We start from the raw sequence: 26,417 nt of genomic DNA, 5'->3' as shown, positions 1-26,417 counted from the left end.
ACTTCAGGGTCATCTGAAAAAAAGCTAAATATTAACAATAATAATAATTATACAACCTTCTTTCCGAGCTTTTAAAGTGAGCAGGAGGATTTCCCATTCTATTCTGTATTTTACTGGAAGCCAGTGCAGCTAAAATGGGAGAAATATGATCCCTTTTCTTAGTTCTAGTCTAGTCTGGTCAGGACACATGCAGCTGCATTCTGGACCATCTGAAGAGTCCTAAGGGCAGTCTGATAATGAAATACAATAGTCCAGCCTAGAAGTAACAAATGCATGATGAAGAAATGATGAAAAACTTGACTTCCTACTTGATTCTGAAACATAAAGAACGTCTCTACTTATCTACATCGGCTGTCAAGTTCAACAATTTGAAGAGGGGAGAAAAAAGAAGAATTATTACTGCTGGTATCCTCACATTCTGCTCCGTCCCAATAACTCAGACATGTGACCTTGCTCTTTTAATTACAGTCTCACTCCTACAAAGTGCCGAAAGTGAAAATACGAGGAAACCTTGGAGGACAAATCTCATCCTGACTGCCCTCAACCCTCTTTCACTGAGCGTCATCTTTAAAACCGCATGATGCAATTTGACTTTGATGCGCGCGTGCGTGCGTTCGTGCGCGTGCGTGCGTGTCTTTCCTTCCTGAGGAGAAGTGGTTGCCTAAGTGACTCTTATTTCCTCTTCTTGGTCAGTTCATGTCCAGAGGAAAGATATCATTCCATCTGATTCCTCCTGGCTGTTGACATTGGACCTCTTTGTAGTAATTAAGTGTAACATTGATGATCTAGACTGTGAAGATTATCCAGCTGTTGAACTGATTGATCTGTTATTAGGTTCTGAATGTCTAGATGAATATGCCAATGTAATGAGGTTATTGCAACCTGTTTCTAATACAAATCAACTGGTTTCCAGAATTCTCTTGAAATTCCAAGAGAGTCCTCATGTGGCAGAATACAGGCTGAAATATACTCCAAAAAAGGCTGCATAAATAGCAGCAAACAAGATCAGTCACACTGTGGTTTGGGCCACATGAAACAAGAAACATCACTTCTTTATAAGCACAAATATTAATCGCCACAAATGAATGAAATTGCACCACTCATATTCACCAAGATTCTGTGCCTCCAAAATGGAAGAATTTTTTGTTTGGGTCAATGCATTATGTTCTTTGGGGGTTCCTTTAAAAAGTTGAAAGAGGAGAGATACACACATGAAGAGATAGTTTTCCACACAGACGTAGTGGCCTCTTCAGAACGCAGCAGCCCATCCTTATGCTTATCATGCATATTCAATGCAAGAAATATTTAGTGGAGTTAATTTACATAAATGATAGATGATTTTTATATTCCATATTCATTACATTCCAAATAAACAGTATTAATTAAGAATTTAATGAAAATACAGAAAAGGTATGACTATAAAAACATCATGTTTTTTACAATTATAGTTTTTCATCTTCAGTTTGGGTGAAGGTCTCAAGGCTGTTTTCGTCAAAGAGCTCAAGTCTAGTCAGTTTTGTCAAAGTCATTGGTCAGTTGCAAGTCATGTCACAAATTGTACATTTGTTGTCCCAGTCATATGACTTGAGCATCAGTCCACCCCTCTGTCCATCTAGCTTTGAACATATTCGCATGGGTCACACCGCCTACACTCTCACACTGACATGGAAAGTTGCAGTTGGATTTGATCATCGTCCAAGTCCTTGTTAGTTGTTTGTTTGTCCAGGTTTTGATTGGTAATTCCGATTCATGACATTTTAACTTAGAGGAACTGAATGGAGACAGAGCTAGTGTTTCCCATGAACAAATAACAGTCCTGCTGCAGTCCACTTATCCTGAGGGTTCCCATTTGAAAAATGTATAGAACCTTCCAGGACTTATCTTTTTATGCCAGATTCAAGGAATCTTATGAAAGCAATTCCACATCATCACAGGCAGATCTAGTACATTTTAATTGATTTTACCAAACTGCACTATCCATATGAAAAGGAATTATTTAAAAACTAAAGGTGCGGTTTGCCTTTTTAATTGTCTTGATGTTGCTTACAGCTGCACTTAGATTCACATTCAAACAGAAACACTTATAATGAGTTGAGAGTATTTGTTTTCATTTTCATTCATCAGAGAACAGAATTAGCCACAGAAAGCTCACAGTAATTCTACCCACCAGAAGTTCTCCGTTATTAGCTCCTCACACTCTAATTGCCCATGGCATTGCCTTGTTTCAACATCATAAGTCTTTGATTATTGTTGCTAATTATGCTATTAGTACAATGGAGGGAATAATTCATCATAATCGCTCACATTTATCATAATTACTAAAGTTTACAGTCACCTGCAGTTAATGTCATTTGGAACAACCAATGGCGATGACGGCTGCCCAAGGACAAACACTCTCTCTCTCACTCTCTTTCTCTCTCCCTCTCTCTCTCTCTCCCTCTCTCTCTCACTCTCTATCTCTCCCTCTCCCTCTCCCTCTCTCACTCTCGCTCTCTCTCCCTCTTTCTCTCTCTCTTTCTCTCTCTCTACCTCTCTACCTCTCTACCTCTCATTCGCTCTCCCTCTCTCCCTCTCTCCCTCTCTCCCTCTTTCTGTGTGTGTGTGTGTGTGTGTGTGTGTGTGTGTGTGTGTGTGTGTGTGTGTGTGTGCGTCGGCTTGCGCACGTGAGATTGTCCGACTTTGTATTTGCATCTGAAATGTCACTGAAATGACACCAGAAAGGGAGAAGGAAACATCGGGGGCTAAAGGTCACACACACACAAAATAGTTGCCATGGTTTACATCCTCTGACCTGTGTTGGATTGTGTGGATTTATATTATCTTTGGATGCATATTTTTATTTTATTATTATAAAAATTCACCAACATTTCACTTCCCTCACGGCAGAAACCTTGTATACTATATATGAAAATGAAGATCTTTTAAATTCATAGTAAGAATGCTTGTGAGATGACATAAACATTTGAAATGACTGTATAAGTTGTCATATGACGGACTTGACAGTAAAATATTTAGAAGGATTTCATAGAGGTAAACATGAAGCCTGCTACACTTGGTTGCCAAGGAGGGCTCAGACTTGTGAGTGATGGTTAGAAAGTGAGTGTCATTGTCTTCTATCAATTTATCTTTCCAGTATAAAAACATCACATTGTAATGCTTTACACTGAAAAATGTTACACGTAATATTTTGAGTAATGGTTAAACAATTGTGAAACAATGTATTAGCATACAAAATAGATGTTTAATGATAAACAAAAACGTAATCATTGTTCAGTTAAAATGATGAATGAACTTTTGATAAAACATGTAAATGAAATGTACATTCAATTTTATTAAGTGAATGACATTTTTAAGATATTTTTCGAGAAGAGAAATATTTTCTAAAATTAGTGACTAAATACAAACTGACCATTTCCCATGTCAGCATTTTCACAGCCATGGACTTATACAGAGTGCAGCTCTTCAGGATGTAAAGTGTTGCAGTATTCAAAGCTTTTGTCCAGCCTGCTAAATGATTTTCCATAATGTGGGGCAGCAGAACTCCACAGTGAGTGGAAGAATGAGTCGCAGCGATTTTAGTTAAAGTGCTCAAATTAATTAAATCAGTGTCATGAGCATTTTTTTTAAAGCAGCAAAACCACTCGAGGCAAACAAAGAACTTTCCAGAGCGGCAGGATTATTAGTAAAACAAAATGAGCCGTTTGGTTAAGTTTTATTAATCGGGAGCTTGGCTCTCTGCTGCTTTAATTGGAATCTCCTGAGTACACAATAGCCAATCAGAGGCTATTATTATTATTATTAGAGCTTTCTAATTAGGCTTCTTAACGAGGACAGGGCTGTTTACAATAAGAGCAGGAGCTGCTCAGATAATGACAGCCAGGGACAGGGCGGCTCTGGACCACAAATAAAGCGCTCCTCTGCTATCTGTCCTTCACTGTGGTGATAACGCCAGAACTTCCCAAAGACCAACACTGCAGCCTGTATGTGTGTGTTATTAAAAAGTTTTCAGAAGTTTGGGATGGTGTGTCCTGAGAAAGAAAGAAAGAGGGGAAGGTGGGAAGGAGTGAAGTGAAGGCTGTTGATTTACTGAAGTGTCCAATCGTGATTGATGATTGTCATGATTGGTCAACTGGGTGGGCGGTTCATACATCTGTAACCAATATGGAAGTTGACAAGAAATCTACAAAATCAAAGTTGATCAATGCTCAGGGGGAAAGGTTACGGAACTGCACACTTTATACAATAATGAGGAAGAAGCACAACATTCCAGCATCACATGGTAACTATCACAGCCTTGTTGTTGCATCACGGCAACATCAGTGTCTCCTCCAGTCCGCTCATCCCGTGTCTTCCTCCTGTATGCTCCTCTTCATCAAAGAAAGCACCTTAATGAGGAGTCTTTGTACAACTCCTTCTTGCTTCTGCATCTGTTCCTGCTCCTGTCTCTGATAACTCCTGTTCATCTGTTCAGTCTGTCCATCTGTCCAACAACAACAACAACACCAACACCCCCACCACCCTCTTCTTTTTCACCTGCCTTTCAAGTTTGGACCTCTTTTATCTGGGGACGCTCCTGTCGTCTGGTAAAATGCTAATAGAGGAGAGTGTTAAATGATCAGACAGAAAGTAAAGAGAGTGAGAGATGAAGGGAGGAAGAGACAGACAGAGAGAAATTGAGAGGAGAGGAGACAGAGAGAGTTAAGGTTAATGTTAATTTAATTTTTAATTTACAGTCATTTGGCAGACGCTTTTATCCAAAGCGACTTACAACACACACAATTGAAATTTATCTTGCACGCCCTCATATCACACACACACAAACACATGCATTACAGAGGGGGTGCAGGGCAGCCATTTACGGCGCCCATAGAGCAGTTGGGGGTTTGGTGCCTTGCTCAGGGGCACCTCGGCAGTGCCCTGGCAGCAAACTGGCAACTCACCAGCTACCAGTCCACTTGCTTGGTCCATAGGGGACTCGAACCGGCGACCCTCCGGTTACCAAGCTGAATTCCTATGGACTGAGCTACTGCCGTTACAGTACAATGGGTGGAGCATGAACACACACATACGTACACACATTTCATGAAGGTGTAGTCAGCATGCCAAGACAAATTGGTTTTAATCATCTGTGTTTGTGTGCTAACTCCTCTGGTCAGGGCTGCTCTGTGTCAAACTCATCCATCTCCTGCTCACGTAGCAATGAAACACACACACACACACACACACACACGTCACTTAGTCTTTACTGCAAAGGACAAAATGGGTTTAATCACATCTGAAATAAAGATGTAGGTAGAAAAAAGAAAAGGGGGAAGTGATGTTTCCTTTTCAATCATTCATCCATTCATCATTATCCATCATGTCAATTATTCTGTCTGTCACTGTTTGTCTGTCTCTCTTAATCTGTCTCTCTGTCTATGTTGCTGTCTGTCTGACTCGTTCTCTCTCATTGAAAGAAGTCTCATAAGAGAAGGCAAAGCTAGAGACAGCTTCATGGAAGTCTTAGCGGAGGAGGTGAGGATCTGGTATAGAGAAGAAGACCAGGGGATGAAGAAGCAAGGAGTTGTGGGTGGAGGGGGAAAACATGTCTGGACATCTGGAGGAAAGACACAGGAAGACACAGAGAGAGAAGTGTGATTACAGACTATTAGAGTGCTGTTTGATTTAAGCTTATTGTGCTGATAAGACAAAATGTCCAAATACAAACCTTTTTATCAGTGCAGAGGAGGAGGGGGAGAGGGGCGAGACAAGGTGACAGCCAGGAGGGAAAATGAAGGAGGAGTGCTGAAGTAAAAAGAGAGAGAGGGTGAAAAGCATTGGGGGATTGGAGGAGGGAAAGGAAGGAGAGGAGGAAACGGAGAGAAGAGAAAAGACAGGAGCAAGTTGAGATGAGGAGAAAGAAGAGCAGAGTGAAGGATTAAATGTGAAGAAAGGGGGTGGAGGGAGAAGAAGACGAGATAGAGAGAGAGGAGGAGGAGGAGTGTTACCTTTCTTCTGCTTTAGGCTTTTGGTTCCCAGGCTTTAACATTGTGGGAAAAAGCTTTGAGGAAATCTACCATCTCTCTCTCTCTCTCTCTCTCTCTCTCTCTCTCTCTCTCTCTCTCTCTCTCCCTCTCTCTCTATCCCTCTCTCTATCTCTCTCTCTCTCTCTCTCTCTCTATCTCTCTCTCTCTCTCTCTCCCTCTCTTTCTCTCTCTCTCTCTCTCTTTCTCTCTCTCACACACACACACACACACACACACACACACACACACACACATACTTTGAAATGGTGGTTTGCCTGTGTGTGTGTCTCTCTCTCTCTGTCTATTTTGTCTCTCTTCTTTTGTCTCCTCCTCATCTCACTCTGCACCTCCTCTGCTCTTCTTACTCCTCTTCATCCTTCTTTGCATGTTGCCCCTCCTCTTTCTGTTGGCTCTCGCTTCTCTTTCTCCATCTATCCATCTTCCCCCTAATCCCCTTCCTATCTCCTTCCTTTTTCCTCCAACCTCTCCCTACCCCTCTTACTTCTAACAATCATAGACTACTACCACATTCCCCCTGTTTTCCTTATTTCTCCCTCTCTTCTCCACCTCATCTTCCTCTTTCCCTTTGGAGCAATGGTTTTCTTCTTCATCGTCCTTGTTCTCGTCCTCTCTCATCATTTTCTCCTCAGTAAACTAAGAGATTATTGCTGCAGCTTTTCGTCCTGACACAATTTGTCAAATCTCGGCCGATAGGAAACATATTCAATTCATAAAGCCGAGTTGCACCTCCTTCCTCCCTCTCCCGCCCTCTCCTCCCCTCACCCCCTCGCTCCACCCCACCATTCAATTACAGCCGCGGAGGCGATAGGAACCGCAGAGAAGCAGGAATATGACAGGACAGTTACAGAGTGTTTACTCAATTAAACTTTCACTGACAACTCTCTCCCGCTCCCTCTGTGTGTGTGTGTGTGTGTGTGATGTACAGTGTGTCGTGCACGCTGGCAGCTCTGTGTGAGTGTATGTGCAGTGGGGGTGTTGGATCTTGGACTGTGCGTGTTTATGAAGCTGATGTCTGTGCTTTCATATGTGTGTGGATGTGAGGGGCGACCCTGCCACTGCACATTTGTCATGATTGTCTCTCGCTGCCTCTCTGATCTCCCACAAATGCCGCTGTTGCATTGTGGGTTGACTATATATGAAGAGCAGAGGAGGAAGAGAAGACAGGAAATGAGAGGGAGGAAACCAAGAGAGAGGAGGAGAAATTGTGAAAAGATGAAAGACAAATGTTTAGCTGTTGATGTTGTTTTCAGCTATAGTAAGTGTGAGGTTCTAAGTACATTAACGTAAGTGTTGTTTTTTAGTGTGACTTTACGGTCTTGATACTTGACTTGACCAGTTAAACTTTCTAGTAGACTCTTTTATCAGCCACACATCTGTTTTATCTCCTGTATATCATATTGCCCCATTATGTTCATGTCTTTCTCACTCTCCCTCAAACGTGTTGCTCTGTTGCTCTAGCAGCAGTTATTGGAGGTTGCGGCAACCTTGCAGCAACTTGCTTTGTCTCTCCCTTCATTCTGTCATCATCCTGCTTGCTAGATATCAGCTGGACTCAATGAGCTCCCTGAACCAGCAGTCGCTATTAGCCTGCCTGACAGTGATACACCGTCCCGCCGAGAATTCTACATGCACACACACAGAAATACACACACACGCACACACACGCATAAAAACAAACCCTCAGCACTCTGGGTATTGTCCAAAGATCACAGGCGTAGGTGAGTTGTTCTTTTTAATTAATCATTTGTCCTTCAAACGAGGAAAAGTTTCCATGCCGTAGATAATTAGCTCCCAGAGTCAGGCAGCTGGAGTCACCTGAGCCTTTGTAGCCCTAATCTTTGTCTTGTAGGAGTGTAGTCCCCAAAGACGCCACAGCGTTGCATGGCGAACAAGCGGAATGAGAAAACACCTCTGAATTCCCACACGGGTCCTCCTCCTCCTCCCCTTCTTCCTCTTCTTCTCTTCATCTCCTTTTCTTGTCTTTTTTTCCCATGCATGTTCTCCATCCATTTGCTCCTGTTCATCTTCTTTTTGTCCTCTCTTTGCCCTAGTCCTCCACCTAGACTTCTTTTTCAGCTTTAGAACACACATTTTTCTGTGTGTGTGTGTGTGTACGCGTGTGCGCAAATGCAAGTACAGTATGTGATATGAAATGAAAGTGGTTATCTGTGACAATGAAAGTGATATCTGGAGTCTGTGCGTGTGTTTCTTAGGGGAAACATATCCCATTAATTCAGTGTGAATAACAAAGGGAGCAAGAGAAAAGAGAGAGATAGAGAGCTCCACTGACATTTATCGCCATCCCTCCATCGTCCTCCTACTTCTTATTTCTGCTCTTCTTTAATCATCATTATTCCTCTGTCAGATCGACTACTAATTTCCTGGAGGACAGCGATGGAGGGATCAGGAAGGAGAGATCAGGAGGAGAAGGACATTTGTAGTTTTAGCACCTCATAGGAAACCTCCTGTCATCTTCTGTCTCAGTCTCTCTCCTTCCTTGTGCACTTTGTTCTGTCTCCATAGTTCCTTGTAACACTCACCTCACTCACTCTAATCCGTTTTCCTTTTCCTTTCATGCTTTGTTCTTTCTCACCCCATTTTTTCAAGATTAGACGTTGTCAACACATATCAGTGCTGATCAAAATACAACCTGTCCACCAGAGATATGCAAGTGTGCATGTGTGTGCGTGTGTGTGCATTAGCACAGTTGCGAAGCAGAGAAACAGCCAGGCTAAAGCATGGAAATATACACCTACACACACGTAGACCAAATGTAACACAGTAGATTAGAGAGAGTGAGAAATGAAGCATTAAGAGCAAGACAAGAAAGAAAGAAAGAAAGAAAGAAAGAAAGAAAGAAAGAAAATTAGGAAACTTAAATACAAATAAGACGGGCGGAGGGAAGGTAGGAAAGGATGGATGGAATGTATTTATGCATGTTCACACTCACACACACACACACACACACACACACACACACACACACACACACACACACACACACACACACACACACACTCACACACACACCCATAGAGTACTCTGATCCAGTCACTTCTGATGCTGTCGTAGTATCAGAGCATAAATGGGTTTGTGAGGTGTAATCAAGGGCAGATGGATCAAAGCTGAACGTTAACACTGATTTCACATGATCGGCTGTCATACACACACACACACACACACACACACACACACACACACACACACACACACACACACACACACACACATACACACACATACACGTTCTTCATTCTGTAGGAGGCAGCAGAACAGACAGATGAACACATTGATTCTCTTTCTCTTAAGACAATCTTGGACACCATTATGCATTAACTTGATTTTACATGGGCTAGAAAGGAACTAAGGGTGTTCAGGTACAGTACTTTCATTGCAGGAGAATTAGTAGAAATTAAAAAAAAAAATTTAATGGAAGATAATGATTGCTTTCTTTGATGCTTGGCTAATAACAAATTATCTTAATTATTGGAACAACCATTCTCAGACAGGCCAAGCACAGTGCCTCCTGTTTGCTGAACTGTGACTGATTAGCCAGAATCAGATTACAATCCTTGTAAGCATGAAAGGTGCAGTGGTTAGGTGATCAGAACATACGTATGTGTAAAGTCAGGGCATTGTTGATACAAAGTGCAGACACTGCTGAGCTGACCTGGTCCCTCCTCATCATAAGCATTTCATTGTCTTGTGAACCCTGTGTGATCTATACACATGTTAAAGAAACTTGAAACTTAAAACATTGTTGTGACGTGATGGCATTTTGTGAATTGGTTGATTGGTTTGACAGTGGGTGCGTGTGTGCCTGTGCTCCCGAAATGGGTGTGCCGAACTGTCTCTCCCTCCATCTCTCCCACTGATGGATGTAGAAGTTATGAATATGCATTTGATTTCTGGTTGTCGTGGTGTCTGACAAATGGAGCGTTTCACCTTCAGTGAGGTCTGCTGCATCGTGAGTGGACGCCGCTCAATGCTGAGCATGAGAGTCCGGATTAGGAGGAGGAAGGACATCTTTCTGATGCGAAAAATGCGCTCCTGTGTCTGATATGTTTCTGGGACAAAGTTAACAGCTGGTCACTGTTTAAAATATCATCCAGTTTTCCAAAGTGACTACACACATTTTAAGATAAAAGGAAAACATCAAAAGTGAAATTATTGAGTTTTCTATTTTTTCTATTTTTTCGTTCCAATAAGGTGAAATTCATCCTCCTTGTTTGTTTCTCTCTTGACATTTTAACATTTTACTATATGCCAGTTCCTTCATGATGATTGACAGTTTGACAGTTCATGTGATGGACATTACAATATAAATGTATTTGTTATTCAGATGTTTACACACCACTGGTGTTTCGGCTCATTATTTGCTATTTTTGCTTTGACTTTCTGATGATGTCTTTTGTTGCTAAATGTTTGATTGATTTCATTCTGGTGGAAAAATCTGATTGCCAACTCAGCAGCTGTTTCATCCTGGAAAAGAATCAATAAATAAACATGGAATTAGTCAGCATAGCCATTTTTGTTCATTTATCATTCTTAACACAAACTATGGCCTTTTTCAGGCTTATGCGTTTTGACTCTGTTAGTGTCTGGCAATTTTAAAGCTGGTCCTCTGTCCTTTTTCTATTAATTTTGTTTATATTTAAATTATTCTATTCTGACAAAGTGTTAAAGCTAATATGGTTTGATGCTCTACAAAGCAGCAAACTGAGACAAAACTTGAACTCCAAACTCTTTCTGTTTCTGTCCTCCTAATATTTCTGAATATTAAATTGTGGTCTCCCTTACTCAGCAACATTAATATGACGAGTCTCTTCATGATTGTGTGTTTTTGTCTCTTTTTATCTCAGTGGAGTCAAACAGTCCCAGTCTTCTGGCTCCTAATAACCATCTGGAATGTTCCTTCTTCATCCGGATGAAGTCAACGCTCACCAAGCGAGGGGTCCACATCAAGTCCTCAGGATATAAGGTTAGCATACTATTTGAAAAACATAAAATAATACATGTACCACTTTAATAGCACCACTGACTGATGTTAGGAAGTCACAAGTTATTGTCAATGACTAAGTAAGTATTCCTTACAGTATCAGACTCCTTTTGACTTTTTCGTTTCACCACCATATACCAAATACAATAACTTCTTCAAACAATATTTTTCCAGTATTGGTCAAATATTTGCTAGAAAATAAATTAAAAGAATACAAGAAAGACTGTTAGTTAGTTAGTTAGTTAGTTAGGTAGTTAGTTAGTTAGTTAGCTATGTGTGGTACATTGTCACTGGACGTGCCAATTGTGCAAGTTAGCAGCGAAATATACATACTGTATATTGGCCAACATAAAATATCAATGCATCCTTTTCTCTGAGAGACGATTGTACATGTGTAATTTGCTTTTACATTATCTCAACTTGATCGATTTGCAGTTGTTTTTCCTGCCATTGATTCTCATTAGGGGAAGTCTGATGAAAACACTTCTTTGATTCATTCATTGTCCATCAGTGTGTAGTATTGGAATGTGTCTTTGGTCATTGGTATGTAAATCTTTCATCCCACTGTGACCACACACAGAAGAACCATACGGCATTCTCAAATATGGTATCAGTGTTATCACACTAAACCCACTACTCCTCATCCAGATGGAAAAATGGGATTAGGTGATCTGACGGCATGTGTGTGTGTGTGTGTGTGTGTGTGTGTGTGTGTGTGTGTGTGTGTATGTGTGTGTGTGTGCGTGCGTGCGTGCGTGTGTCTTCTACTTGAAGACAGAAGAATATATTATCTGATCTCAGCTTCACCCAATGGTTTATACAATATTCTTATTATCTGTCATCAAATAAGCTGATCTACATGTAAATTGTTTTATCCCACAATGGATAAATAAGTGCTCTGTGTGTGTATGTGTTTGGGTGTGTCACTGACCCCCCCAGGTTTCGTATAATCATGGCTTCTTACAGTATTAGACATAATGAAAATCTAAATCTGAATTTCCTTCTTGCAGTTTTTCTGTGTAGTGTTTCAGTCACTAGTGCCACTAGATGGGCTTTACATTTCTGGCATATCAATTCATCTTATTCAACTGAAATGTGCCTTACAGTTTGTCTTAAAATGATGTATATTGTTGTCATTATGATGTATGAGGACATTTGAATTCACTGTGGTTTCCATGGTCAGTGTGTGTGTGTGTGTGTGTGTGTGTGTGTGTGTGTGTGTGTGTGTGTGTGTGTTCCATACATAGGACATCTCAGTTCTATAAGTATAACATTAAGACTATATCCTCTGTGACCATCCCTCCCCTTGCCGATTGAGAGGTAGGATTAAAGAGGAGTGTCTGTGCGTGTGTGTGAGTGTGTCTTTGTGTGCGCATGTGAGACAGACAGACAGACCTGATGCACATGATTCTCCATGAGAATGACAGCAGTCTGTCTCTCAGACCCCTGACACTTTAAGTCAAAACATTTTTTTAAGCAAATATTTGACATGATAGTGGGCATACACTTATAGGACATTTAGGAGAACAATTTTATACCGAAAGAGGGGGGAAAGGAAAGAGAAGATAGAGAGAAAGAAAGATGGTTGTATTATTATATTATTGTTATTATTATTGTTGTTTAACTTTTTTCGTAGACCCTGAGGTAAAAAAGGCAATATGAGGTACAGGTAGATTGAAATTGAGACAGCAGGAAGCCACAGCATCTGGAGGTTGTGAGAACATGGCACAGTAGTGTGGACGCAGAGTCCAGGATGGCATCAGTGATGTTGATGTAATGATCTCATAGGGTAAATACAGTTTTTACAGGATGATGTCAAACAGCAATGTAGGCTACTACAGATGGCATCATAGGCTGAGGTGAAGAGAAGGAGAGAAGAGAAAAACAAAAAACAAAAACAGAGAGAGGAAATCCCATCCAAAGACCCAACCCAACCCTGCAGTCACACAACCCTACATTCATACCACCCCGCTCTGGCCCACCTGGCATATAAAATAAAATGAAAAAGAAAAAGAAACTATGCGGTGTTCAGATTTTTAGTCAAATTGTTGTGTGCAATACAGCAATTCACAGATTCACAGATTTATTGTTTCCTCACTCTTTCTATGTATGAATGGTTGAAGAAAGGGTTGATGAATCAATGTATGAGGAAATACGACAGTAGGAAAGATAAGGACGGCAATCAGGTAGTTGCCAGCAAAGAACCAGTAGTATGTGGCCCACATCAGTCCAGACTGGAAGTCTGGTAGGTAGCTCTGTAGCAAAATGTGAAGGCTTGTTCCTGACAGTACAGTAGATGTATACTTTGCTTGTGAGAAAAATGCCAGCACTCAAACACAAAGTATTTGTAGTTTAGTATACAGACTGACATGGACTGTACATATATAGCGCTTTTCTCCAACTTGCTTTACAGTTTATTTTAGTTTATTATTTAACTGTGCCTGTATGGAGTAGATCTGAAGTGGGTGCCGATATTTTGTGTAGCTGCTCTGTTATGGCCATTTTGTAGTATTTAATCTGTTATGATGTTGAAATGTACAGTGTTCAAAACAAAGAGCCAACCTGCACATCAGGAATTAGGATTAGGGGTTCAGTGTTTTGCTCAACATCACATCAACATGCTCCCTAGAAGGAGCCCGGATTACCTAGATGACCGCTCAACCATCCAGAGCCATGTGGCCCTAGTATATGAGCATTTACATACAGTAATCTGTGAATGAATGAATTAATGATAAGTTCCAAGTACATTATGATAAGTACAACAACAGATAAATTAAGGTATGGGGAATGGGTGCGTGTATTGGTAAATTAATTAATGATTGTGTGTCTGTGTGTTAAAGTCTTTAATTAAATATGAATTGTGGGGCATGTTCCACCTGGCAGATCAAAAACATATGTCTGGTTAATCACTCCTGCCACTGCCCTTGACCAAGGCATTACGCTGGAGATTTGGGGTTGGTCCATACTGTGGCTGCCCACTGCTCCTAAAAGTTGAGTTAGGTGCAGAGGTTAATGCAGAGGACAATTTTTGTTGTACTTGTATAATGACAACAAAGAAAATCTTTGAAACTTTGAATTTCTTTTATTTTTTATTCAATTTAAATCAGTCACTCTCCACAATGGAAACAGACAGCCGGCTGATCAATGAAGATTGATGTTTTTACAGTCTGCTGTGTGTGAGTGCGTGCGTGCGTGCGTGCGTGCGTGCGTGCGTGTGTGCGTGCGTGTGTGTGTGGCATGTTCCACCTGGCAGATCCAATCACATGAAATTCACCGTGGAGACAAAGAGACAACCATAAATATTCACGTACACCAATGCATGCTTTACACAGACCCAACTTTGCATACATTATTCACACTGACACATGCACACTTATTGAGTGTTAGTCAATAGTTGTTGTTTTTGTAAGGCACCTCAGCTAACAGTCTGACATTTTGGAAAATGCTTTTTTCTGTTTGTTTCTATTTCCTCTGAGACATCTCACGCAGACAGCTTCCCAACCAATCAAAAAGAAGCTGAAACAACAGCCCGTTTGACCTTTGGCCTTTCTCGTCCATGTCAGGTAATCCACGTCACAGGACGTCTCCGGATCAGGATGACACTGACGCACAGCCGCTCTGTGCCCAATCAGATCATTGGGATGGTGGTAGTGGCTCATGCTTTACCACCACCGACCATGAATGAAGTTCGCATCGACTGTCAAATGTTCGTCACAAGAGTCAACATGGACCTGAAGATTGTTTACTGCGAGAACAGGTACACAATAAGGACTCAACTGGTCTTGCATGCATAGCATCAGCAGTACAAGTAGTAGTAGTAGTAGTAGTAGTAGTAGTAGTAGACTGACCCCATTTCCAATTTTGCTAATTATGTCAGGAATTAACTCACTTAACTTAACAGGTGCTGTTGTACTGAAATGAATTATACTGTGTCAATATATATGTTCCCCTAAAACATGAGAGGCAGGATTTGGCGAAGTGGCTTTGCCAAATATTCTATTAATGTTATTAAAACGGTATAAATCAATCTTTTGTTTCCATTATTATGGAAATATAAAATTAAATATGATACATTATGTTACACATGTATTAATTTTAAATAGGTAGGAGAACAATTTTGCTTTATTAGGACACTTAAGTAGTACTACAGGTAGTGGTAATATGTTTCCCTTAATTTAGGATAATACTGAACGCAAAATAAAATAATACTCAAATTAAAACATCACACAAGAAAAAGAGACTTGATTCTCTCAGATCAGATTTTTGTAAATTTTAAAGAAATTAGGATTTACAATCCATGATGGACATAATCCATCATTCAGCTCATATTTTATCATTTGTTAGATGCTTTTGTGAAATAATTCAGATAGTTCAGATGTCTCGTGTTTTCTTTCTCAAAACTATCTTTTATGGCTGTCCTATTCATGTTTCATAACCGGCTGTGATCAGCCCAGAATAAAGGGAAAAAAACGTCTCCCTTGTCAGAGCATCTTATTCATGAGGAAGTCTGACCCAATCCACCTGCTTTAACAGTGAAATATGTCTGTGATGGATCTATCTCCGTTTTTCTGTCCAGATAAAGCAGATAGGTATCAGGATCTGGCTCAGGAGTTAACCGCCCAACCAGGGAGATTCATATCAGTACAAAAAATCCTTCCTGTTTTATCACAAAAAAGAGTGGAGGATAAAATGATAGTAGACAGATTGCTTTTTTTGCGAACACAATGCTAGGCAGATGATACTATTGAACAAGGAGTAACAGAAAGCATTTCTGAGAAAGGGAGAGAGAGAGAGAGAGAGAGAGAGAGAGAGAGGCAGACCCATTACAGATGCATTTTGAGGATGAATTTTTAAAAGAATGAGAAAATGGGATGATGTATGTTGAAAAGCACACAGTGTTCTGTCACCTGCCTGCCAGATATTAGACAGACCCCTTCCTCAATCACAATGATTGCTGGGGAAATCTTTGGCCATCCTTAAAAAGATAGCGATTTGATTAAATGTAACTTTTTATAGCTGATGTCCGTTACCCGAATCACCCATTTTGATGACATAGCATTAAAACTGTAAAGGGAAAACCAACACAAGTAAAGGCTAATTGAAAAGTGTTGAGCTTAACAAAGATACCTTATATAACAGCACAGCATGTTGGCTTATGCTCTATTCTGTAATTTACTGCTGCCATTGAGCTTTCCGTAGCTCAGCTAGTCAGCATTCCTGGAAGAACCATCATGCCAAATTAATATTAGTTCCTCTGTTCACCGTTCAGTATCCTCTGTGGTTTTATTTTAAAGAATAAAACATGTTAAAACATCTCAGGAGTTATTTTACTGAAATATTTTAAATCTGCATCCTTATCATTCATGCTCAGAAGTTATCACTCATCCTTCAAATTGATGCGTCTGTTTGGAAGGAGATTAAGAACTGCAAAACCTCTGAATTAGAGCTTTATATGATGGCCTCTCAGAACTTCGCAGTCAAATGTGCATTTTACATTTTCACAACAATCCAGTAGGCGCTCATGTCAGTGTGTGTGTGTGTGTGTGTGTGTGTGTTTTAGGATCACTGATTACATGGACCTGACTCCAGTGGATATTGTGGGTAAAAGGTGTTACCAGTTCATCCATGCTGAGGACGTAGAGGGGATCAGACAGTGTCACCTGGACTGTGAGTACTGCCATGCTACTCTGATTGAACAAGTAGTAAATTATGTGGTCACTCTGTAGTCGAGATGTTTTCATTGAGTTACTGATTTCTCCTTCTGATTTTAAAACCAATGTCACCTTGTGGAAGTAAAAGGTTCCTACTATAGTAAAGTTCTCAGCTGACTCTCAATAGTGTGAGTGCTCAATGTGGGGCATTACTAAGAATGCGCGACTGGATGGCTCTTTCTTCCTTACATTTAGGTGCTGGTATGCACATGAAAATATATGGGTTTGTGTGGGTCTAAACAGAGAAACAAATATATACATAAATTAATATAAGCAGAAATGAAGACCAGCAAAGTGCTCTTGGTAACTGGACAACTCTATCCACTGTAATGGGTCAGCTTGCCATTTGGACCTAGGCTATAATGAAGGTAAATAGAAACAGGAAATGTTTTGCACACTTTACAACTTGCCAGGTGAGAAGCTTCGAGTCCTGATACACTGCCTGGGGCAGTGAGGAAAACAGCCCCATCAGCAAAAAGATGACTGGGTAAGGGTCAGCTACATGAGAAGAAACATATCCCAAAGGCTTTGAGTTCAGGATCCCCTCAATCGTGATGAGTATAGTGTTCAGGACCTCCACCATCGCTGTTTGAGAGTTCAGTGTGACGTACAGGGAAGCTTTTATGAAACAATTTCTCCTTCCCATGAAATCTGGAGCACGGGGAGGATTGGTGGAGGTGAACATAATCTGGGATTCCATCAGGTGGCTACGCAAAGATGGTTGCAGAACCTGAAGATTGTTGCCCTGGTCAGAGAGGAGTTCAGCTGATTTCCCTTGATGAGATATGAATCTTCGTCTTAAGGTCACCAAGTTCTGCCAAGTTGCCCCTCCCTGCAACATCATCATTTCACCCAACTACCTGCATGAACTGCTGCCCCAGGAGAGAGACTCTCAACAATAGGACCGCATTGTGCTGTGCTTTACCTTTCTCTTCATCTCTTTCTCTCTCTCTCTGCCTATCTCGCTCTCCCTTGTCTCTGTCTTGCATGCTATTTCTTAATGCATGACATTTTCTGTGTATTGCCTTGCATGACTTTTTTTGTACCTCTGTAAAATCCCCCTGGAAATTTCCTATTGCACACCCAACCATTTGTGGAGAGGGAATCTCTAATAGGACTGCCTCTCCCGAAGTTTCCTACTTTTTTCCTTACACATAACGTTTTCTCTGGAGTTTTTCCTCATCTTCCTAGAGAGCTTTGGGCTGGGTCGGGATTTTTCCTGATGTTGTGGGTCTGTAAAGCCCTTTGAGACCTTGTGTGTGATATTGGGCTATACAAATAAAATTGACTTGAATTGACATGACCAAAAAGCCATAGTCCATATTGAGACTATCAACAGCCAAATGTGGACATAAAGAGCAATCCGAAGCACTTTTCATTATGTTGGCTTACCCTGATCTGAAAGGGCCTGAAAAAGTTAATCCCTGTGAAGTTGCTGCAATAAGGGCAAGAGCGCTAAGTTTTCTTCTGGAGATGTCCTTGATATATGTCATTGACAGGTGTGGTTGCGGTCTGAGCTGAGCCAAGAAGATCAGTCAACTGTCAAGTCATGGTTGTAGACCATGTTTGTACCTTTATTCTCTTTTGCGCTCATTCTTTTGCTTGGAACCGGCCTGTATTTCTTCAGTAGAATGCAGTCCATTTGTATCTGTAGCACACATTCCAACCACTCAGCAAAGTTTAGTAATAATGGAATGCCTTTCTTATTGGGGTAAAGATGACATCTAAATATGGCACAGAGGTCTTGAAGTAGCTTCTTGGCTTCCCTCGCTACAAGAGACCCACACTGAAGTTCATTGTGTCCATCATCTCCTACCAGAGCTTGGACGCTTAATGCAAGTTTACAGAAGCCAAAGCGTCACTTAACATAATGGCTCGTCTGGTACGTTCATCTTAAGGCTAACCATGTGTGGCTGTCCATAATGCTGTATCAGAGGCCATAGTATCTGAATATGAGTGGTTGGAGTTTCTGTTTTCTGTTACGCTCATGTGAATTATGCTCAAAACACAGCACATATTTCAGTGGTTTGTCGACCCTAGAAACCCATGACAGGCACGAACAGTGCTGTGTGTGTTGTGTTTGACCAATTTACGGTAGATGTGACTGTGTTCCGTTTTACGCACAAATTCGACCTTAAGACGGATTGAAAAATGCCATTTGTTTGTTATGTTTTTATTCCAGCCAGGAAGATAACAGTCCATTATTACATTCTGGAGAGCTCAGTCCAAGTCACCAGATGCTTTCTTAGTGATAGTGCCTGTCAAGAATATGTTAAAACAGTCCAGTTACTCCTTTTCAGGATTCAAGTTATTTTTGGTCATAATGTAGAAAGAGAATGGGTGGGTTCTTTTTTTATATTCTAAAATGTCACATTGGGTGTCCCACATTCCCCCACTTGAGCCGAACGGTCGTTGTTCAGGGTACTTCAGATTGCAAAGATGTGACCCGATGTTGCATCTACCTATGATAGATAGATAAAGCGTTCAGTACCAGAGGTAGAGGTAATATGGGGGATATGTCACCCACAAATAGACTCTCCATTGAAAACCCAATATCCATCAGCAGGCTGTGAAGTTGTTTATGGGCACAGCCGACTGCAACCACAGAGTAAAGGTAATCCATTGCAAGCTTCACTGCGTGTGTTAACCACAGTGATTGCGCAAAGGGGCAGTACCGCTCTTTGTCCCCCACTTGGAGTTCATTGTGAGATGCCTTTTGGTTGTCGTAGGTTTTTCGATTTCCTGCATTTTTCTCCCGGTTTTCCTGGTCGAAGGTTATGTTTTAGGTGTATGTTTCAGACGATAGTTGGGTGTCATTTTACACTTCTGGCACTGTACCCTCGGTTGGCTGTGATCACATGGGTGTCAGGTACCAAGATTTTCATCTCAAGAACATAACACTAAGCTTCAGTAGTTTGAGAAAGAGAAATGGGAAAAGGTTGGCATACCTGCACCCAGATCTTTAAATGCTTGAAGTCAATCCGTGGTTCAAAGCGGTTAAGAAAGTCTTTATCGATTAGAAGAGAAATGACCTCAAGAGAAGACACATACACAGGACGAGATTCATCGGTACGATTGTGAAATGTATCAATGCAATGGCGCTCAAGGTCATACCCATGGAGGAGTATGGTCGAATGTCGAGGGAGCAGTCTTGTGGCTTTTGTTTCTGTTTGAGTGGCATGTCATTGTGTGGAGCCTATTGCAACCCCCCTTTCAGTAAGGTTGCCTTAATGGTGGTTCACCCTGAAGGACCAAAAGGTTGTCATTGGGAATGTCTCTTTCACGTCCAACTGAACCAAAGAGATGGCCGTAGAGACTGGCTCTGTTCACTGCTCTGTTGAGGCTGAGCTATTAAAACTTAGTGCTGACCTGATGAGTGCTCAAGTTCACTGGGACTCAGGTATAGCTCCTCCTTTAACCTCAACCTTGTCAGGTTGCCTGAACCCGGTGTCTGGAAGAGAGGGCTGAAGGGTCCAATGAAATCGTCGGTACAGCTGTAATTGCAAAGAGGGCAGCTTTCTCCTTTTCTTTTTTTTGGTCACACATTCCAGGACTTCTAGATCTTCCTTGCTTATACCTGCTGTTTTAGGCTTACTGTCTGTGTTGTTATTGTATGGGCTAGTCTGCCTGCTACTGTGTTCTCTTGCTCTCTCATTTAGTGTTCTCTAATGAGATGGATCTTGGGGAGTTTCGGAACTCTGGGCTATTTCCTATCATCACAAGCTTGTCGGTTTTCCCACTGATTAGATGGGAGCCTGGCTCGATTGGAATCAGGGAAATAGTGTTTTGGTTTAAATCTTTGTTGGAATCGGTCTATATCAGACCAGGGGGGCCGTGTCCCCCGACGTTAGTCACTTTGCCAAGGCAAAAAATGTTTTTGGTTTTTGCTTGGTGGATTGGGTTGAAAGGTAGACATGGAGGGATTATGAGGTTTACTGTTGGGTGCTCCTTCTAACTCCATGGGCAAGGATATAGTTTCAGTACTCAGGATTTCAGGTTCTGATGGTTTCACCTTCTGCTTTGCAAAGCCCTTTAAAGCTAGTTCATGCATTTGCCGGTTAGTTTGGGTGCCTAGGCACGCCATGACCCCGAGATTATGACTGGTTGTAAGGTGGAGGTTGCGTACAAACAGGAACTTGAAATGGACATACTCTTCCATTTCAAATAGGCTTGGAGGAGTCTCTGGTAATATTGTATATAATAACAGGGGATTTTGTTCTTCTTTCTTTAACTGTCAAAGCAGCAGTTAAACTTGTCGGTGATATGTACACTGAAAACTCATCTGTAAATGTCTGACGGAGCAGTTCATAGACTTCTCTGATGTGGTTCAACAAGATGACAACTTTTGGCTTGTGAAAATGTGGACATTTCTGGCAAGAGTGTGTGAAGGATTCAGAAACACACTGTATCGATTGACAATTGTTCAGTTGTTTTAGAAACATTTTCATCCACATATTTTGTCCTTGGTTCTAATTTTAGAGCCCCTTTATCAGCCCACATATACCAAATTCAGAATAATTAATCTATAATGAAAAGATTTTCACTATGAGTACTTTCTATTAGGCTTAAATAAGGAAATGTTATTGTGAATTTGCATTTACATTAACTTGATTAAACTATTCAATGCCTGATTTGAAATTTTAAGTAAATGTAATTGTAATTCGTCACCTTTAATAAGTATTTTAGTACTCGTGCTTTCTGCCTCTGACAAGCTGTTATCATCATCACAACACTTGACAAAACAAAAACATGTCACACACCTTGGTAGATAAAGTAAAAGAAAATGCAGCGTTTTCACCTAAAACTTTTTCAATTACCACCTCTGAAAGTTCCTGAGCCCCGAAAATCCAGAGTGGCAATCAGGAAGTGACTATACGGTGGCCCGGCTGGGTCAGCTGGAACGAGGAGGGAAAGGTTACGATGTGTAAAACCAAAAAAAGGAGTGAAATGTGGAAGGAGATTATTCCTGTCTTTCTGCTGTGTGGATGAGAGGTCAGGGAGGCGAGCTGACAGCCGGCGTGTAAATGACTCCGTTTTAGTGGAGCATAGTCTAATACAGCACCTTCAGTCACCTCTGCCGCTCGTTTTATTCTTCCTCTTTCAAAATTAATTTCCTCTCTGCAAGGGAAGCTTTCAGAAATGGATGTCTGCCGCGACTGAGGTGCTCCCCGTGTCTTTTTTCCTTTCATCCTCCAGTCAAACAGCACAGGGAGATTGTCCTGGAATCTATGGGATAATTCTATGGCTTATGAACTTGCTGCTGATTGTGTTAAAGCTGATTTTTCAGGAGCATTTAATGATTCTCAACTTCCTGTTCCTTATTTTATGGTAATACATTTGCTTTGTGTTATGCCATTGCTGGATTTTGGGTCTGAATCTGTATCCATCTGGCATCTCAGAGGAGGAAATCAAATCTAGCTGTTCCAAATTTCATTCATTTTTATTTGAGAATAAAATGTATTGCTTTTTCTTTGGAATTTTCTCTGTCTTTATCTCTCTTTCCCTATCTTTGACCCTGAATTGACTGTATTTTTTCATGGATCTCTATTCTATAGTAACTTCCTAGTGCATTCTCACATCAGTTGGCAGCTTGTGTGATGTTGTCCCATAACATGAAGTAGCTTTGAGAATGTTATGGCGATATATACTACATGCAGAGTTTTTTTAAGGAAAAATAGAGGCCAAACAAATCACATTTTCCAAGGCACATGTTTCAATTAGGGTCCATTCAAAGCAGTTTTCATTTTGACAAGCATTTTTCTTTTTCATTTTAGTCTTAGTCACTTGTGATTTTAATGTCATACTGTACTGTATTGGTTTTAGTTCATTTTTATTTTTGTCATTCCATTACAATTTCTTTTAAATTTTAGTTGAAAAAAATTTACTTTTCTCTAATTTTCTTAAAATTTTACTCATACCTTTAAACTAACATTTTAATTAGATGTGAGATATCTGCATCACTTTAGATATAACTATTTATATATAGCTTTGTCAGAGTGAGCTCGATCATGACCACAGCTCAGCTCAGAAATCATACAATAGGAACTTCAAGTGGGTGGGACATGGCATTTTACTGGATGACAGCTATAGTGAAATTTAACATGTCCTTTTGTCCATATTATTGATTTCCTGTTCATTATTGTTTCTTGAGGGGCTTTTTATTTTAGAGCAGTTATTAGATTTACCATAGTGGCTTTTCATTTCTGAATTTTGTCAGATTGATTTTATTTGGTCAGATATTTTTCGTACTTATGTATCGGTGATCACTTAAGTTTTGCTAAAATCACGTCATCGTCATGTCAGTATTGCTTGCCAAGAAAAACTGGTTGACTGGCCTCAAGGACCCTGACTTGCTATCTCTTCTCTCACCTTTGTCCTCTTTTCTTCCCTTCTACTTCCCCTGCCCTTCTGCTTTGCTTTCTTTCAGTTTTTATGCTGTCTTCTTTGTATTATTGTTTCCTCATTCTAGCTCTCCTTGTTTCCCGTTCCCCAATAGTCAAAAGTCACAAGCTGTTATCTGTTTTGCAGAAACTAGACATGAAAAGTAAAAAAGTAGACTGTTTTTGGAGGATTTATTTCCACGTCAGCTCTGCGTGTTCCCTTAGTAGATATTTAGAGAATGGATCCAGGTGTATTTTGGGAAAGCCTGCTCTCTCAGGGGGATCTTTTTTTCTTTTTTTTTCTAAAGGCTCCTTTTTAAGAAGATGACGAGGTGTGATCCCTCTCTATGAGGAGGCGTCGCTCTGTAAGTCTCCATCATTACCCGCTGACAGCCGGTTTTAACCCGGGTCAGATCTCAAAGTCAATCTGCCCTCGTTTCCACGCCCAGAGTCCAGACAAGAGAAAGAGAGAGAGAAGCAGACAATGAGAGGGAAGGAATGGAAGGAGTGAAAAATAAGGACAGATTTGAGATAAACAGATTTATTCATCTTTTATCATAGAAAGAGAGGAATGGGAAAGAGTGAGTGATGGAGAAAGGAAAGAATACAATACAACTACATTAATACATTATTACCTTTAGTGTTGTATTAATGAAAGTAATCCATTAGTCCAGTGGTTCCTAAACTTTTTCTGCAGGGCCCCCCTTTTGTAGATAAGAAAATCATCGCGCCCACACACACACACACACACATCTTTAGCTTCTAAACTCCACTGGAATTTATTTCAAACATTGCAATTCATAAAACTGCAACTTGTTATTTAACAAAACAAAATAGATTATAAAGTGACAAATTGCCTTTACAGTGGAATTATTAAAAGTCTAACAGTGTAATATTGTTTAACTTTTACTGTGCGACAGCATTTCTGCTTTCAAAAAAAAAATTATCTTGTCGTGCCCTCTCATCCCCCCGCAATACCTCTGCACCCACATAGGGGGCGCACCCCCCACTTTGGGGACCACTGCATTAGTCAATTACGATAAATTAATTCACAATGTTAATTGGAAAACATTTGGGACATTTATCATGGGATGCTGGGGAAGAAATGCTTTCACGTTCTATTTTAGAGAAAGAGAGGAACAGAGATGCGAGGTTAAAGAAAATACAGGCTATTCATGAACTAGTGAGAAGAGAAGAGGAAAGGATGGATCAGAAGAGGGAATAGGAAAGGATAGGGTAGGTGGATACTTTCAGCACGAGAGAAATATTCATCTTTTCACAAAAAGGCAACCCTTCAAAGCATATGAAGGTATCACAACTGGTTAAGTGATTATAGAGATACAGTATTTCCACAATAAAAGGTTAACAATCACAATTATCTGTAATGTCGTGTATGGAAAGGCGAAAAGAGACAGGGGATGAGTTAGGGGGGAATGAAAAGAAAAATTACAAATGGAGAAAATGACAGAAAAGAGTTTTAGAGAGAGAGAGAGAGAGGGAGGGAGAGAGAGAGAGAGAGAGAGAGAGAGAGAGAGAGAGAGAGAGAGAGAAAAGCTCTGTGGATTTAAGCCTGCAGGCATTTTAGCAGAGATGTCTCCCTGGACTAACAGCAGCTTTAATGAATCCACACACACATACACTTAAAGGGGATTACACAAAACATAGACACACACAAACACATGCACACACCTGTACTAGTTTCTACAGTGGTATGTCTAAAACATCAATTACTCCATTGACTGGCATACCAAAATGATGTTCCCATAGAGCAATTTCATAAAGTGAAGAAGATTACCTGCACATTAATGGTACACACGCACACACACACACTGGTTAAATAGGGTTAATGTGATTGGAATGTTAGAAAAGGTCGTAGAGCTGTTTTACCAGTATGTAGTGAAGACAAGGAGAGAGAAAAATGGTTAAGTTGAGGATGATAAAAGAGATGAAAACCTGGAGGGATGTGGGAAGAGTGAAAGAGACCTAAACTGACAGGGAGAAGGCTTGAAGAAAGAAAGGCCTTAAAGTGTAAAGGGTGGAAAAGAGAGAGAGATTGATACAGTGTTAGACAGAACCAGTGTGTGTGAGAGAGAGAAGAGAAGAGAAACGAGCAAGAGGCAGAGAAAGTGAAAGAGAGGAAGAAAGAGAGGGGAGCAAAATGGCCTAAATAAACATAGGTAGACTGCTAAAATGTGTGTAAGAGAGAAAGAGAGAGAGTTTAAAAGGGAATGTGACTCCTTTAATCTATTCCTCTCTCTCCTGCTGCCTCAGGCAAGCCTCCAGCACTCTCTCCCTCTCTATCTCTCTTTCACTCTCTGTCTCTCACACTCTCTCACTCTTTCCCTCTCTCCTTCCCTTCATTTGTGGACAATCAGAGTCAAATGGTCTATTGGAAGAGAAAAAGTAACATTTACTTGCAGGATGGAGATTGATGCAAAGGAAAGAGAGAAGGTAGATGAGAGGCAGATGAAGAGACAAGTGTGTACAGCGGGAGAGAGAGAGGGAGGGAAAGTGAAAAAATGAATAAAACTCTTAGAAGATGCCATGAGGAGTTGACATGAGTGGGAAACAGGGAGAAACAGAGAAATAAAGAAAAAATTTCGCTGAATTAAAAAATGCAAGAAAATCCTAGAAAAAAGAAAATGTGAAAAATGTTTTTAAACATTTAAAAATGTTTACATGAGAATGTATTCAAAATAATTCAAAAATAAATTGTTGAAAATTCTCAAATCAATTTGATTTCCAAAAAGTATTTTACATACTGTAAAGACAAGAAAACATAATTTACGAGTCTTTACGTGTGGTTTACATTTTTGTCAGAAATGTCCATATTTTTGCAATCCAAAACATGTTACCTAGTAAATCTCTTTTTACAGTGCTGCTAATTGGAGAAAAGTGAAAGACAAACATGACTTAGTTTGTTTTATACAAAAACATTCCACCTTAACAGAAATTGTACTTTCTGTCGAACCTGACCTTCCCTCAACCTGCTACAGTTGGTGGTTTCCTACATTTCCCAGAATGCAAGGTCTGAAGAGAAAGCTTGTGAAGTTAGCCCCGCTTTCAGCCTAAGGAGGGCGCAAGAGGTCATAAACAGCCTGAAGGTAGTCAGTAGGTCAGATGGTACCCTGGCTGTGTGTGTTTGTTATCATTATCAAAGACAAACATACCCCTGACTCAGTACACAATGTGCTGCTTCAGTGTATAATGGGCCATGGAGGTCCATTTTGTTGATAGGCATGACAAGTATTTCTTATAACCTGAATATTAACAAAAAATAGTAGACAATTAATTTGAATAT

The 26,417-nt window shown here is 40.5% G+C and overlaps 1 protein-coding gene across 1 annotated transcript in view; it reads left to right on the top strand.

Annotated features, from left to right (window-relative positions):
- npas3 (neuronal PAS domain protein 3) overlaps nucleotides 1–26,417 on the top strand; it is a 250,860-nt gene that overhangs the window by 211,189 nt on the left and 13,254 nt on the right. The window contains exons 7-9 of the mRNA XM_076166053.1: nucleotides 10,889–11,007; nucleotides 14,589–14,782; nucleotides 16,586–16,692. Coding sequence (XP_076022168.1) covers nucleotides 10,889–11,007; nucleotides 14,589–14,782; nucleotides 16,586–16,692 — 420 coding nt within the window. The remainder of the gene's footprint in view (nucleotides 1–10,888; nucleotides 11,008–14,588; nucleotides 14,783–16,585; nucleotides 16,693–26,417) is intronic.

The sequence above is a fragment of the Genypterus blacodes genome, unplaced genomic scaffold, assembly GCF_046128005.1.
Source record: "Genypterus blacodes isolate CSIRO-AG114 ecotype Tasmania unplaced genomic scaffold, CSIRO-AGI_Gbla_v1 ptg000154l_1, whole genome shotgun sequence".
In the NCBI taxonomy this organism is placed as follows: Eukaryota; Metazoa; Chordata; class Actinopteri; order Ophidiiformes; family Ophidiidae; genus Genypterus; species Genypterus blacodes.
Note: the sequence above shows the minus strand (reverse complement) of the source record. Positions and strands in the feature narration are given on the sequence as shown.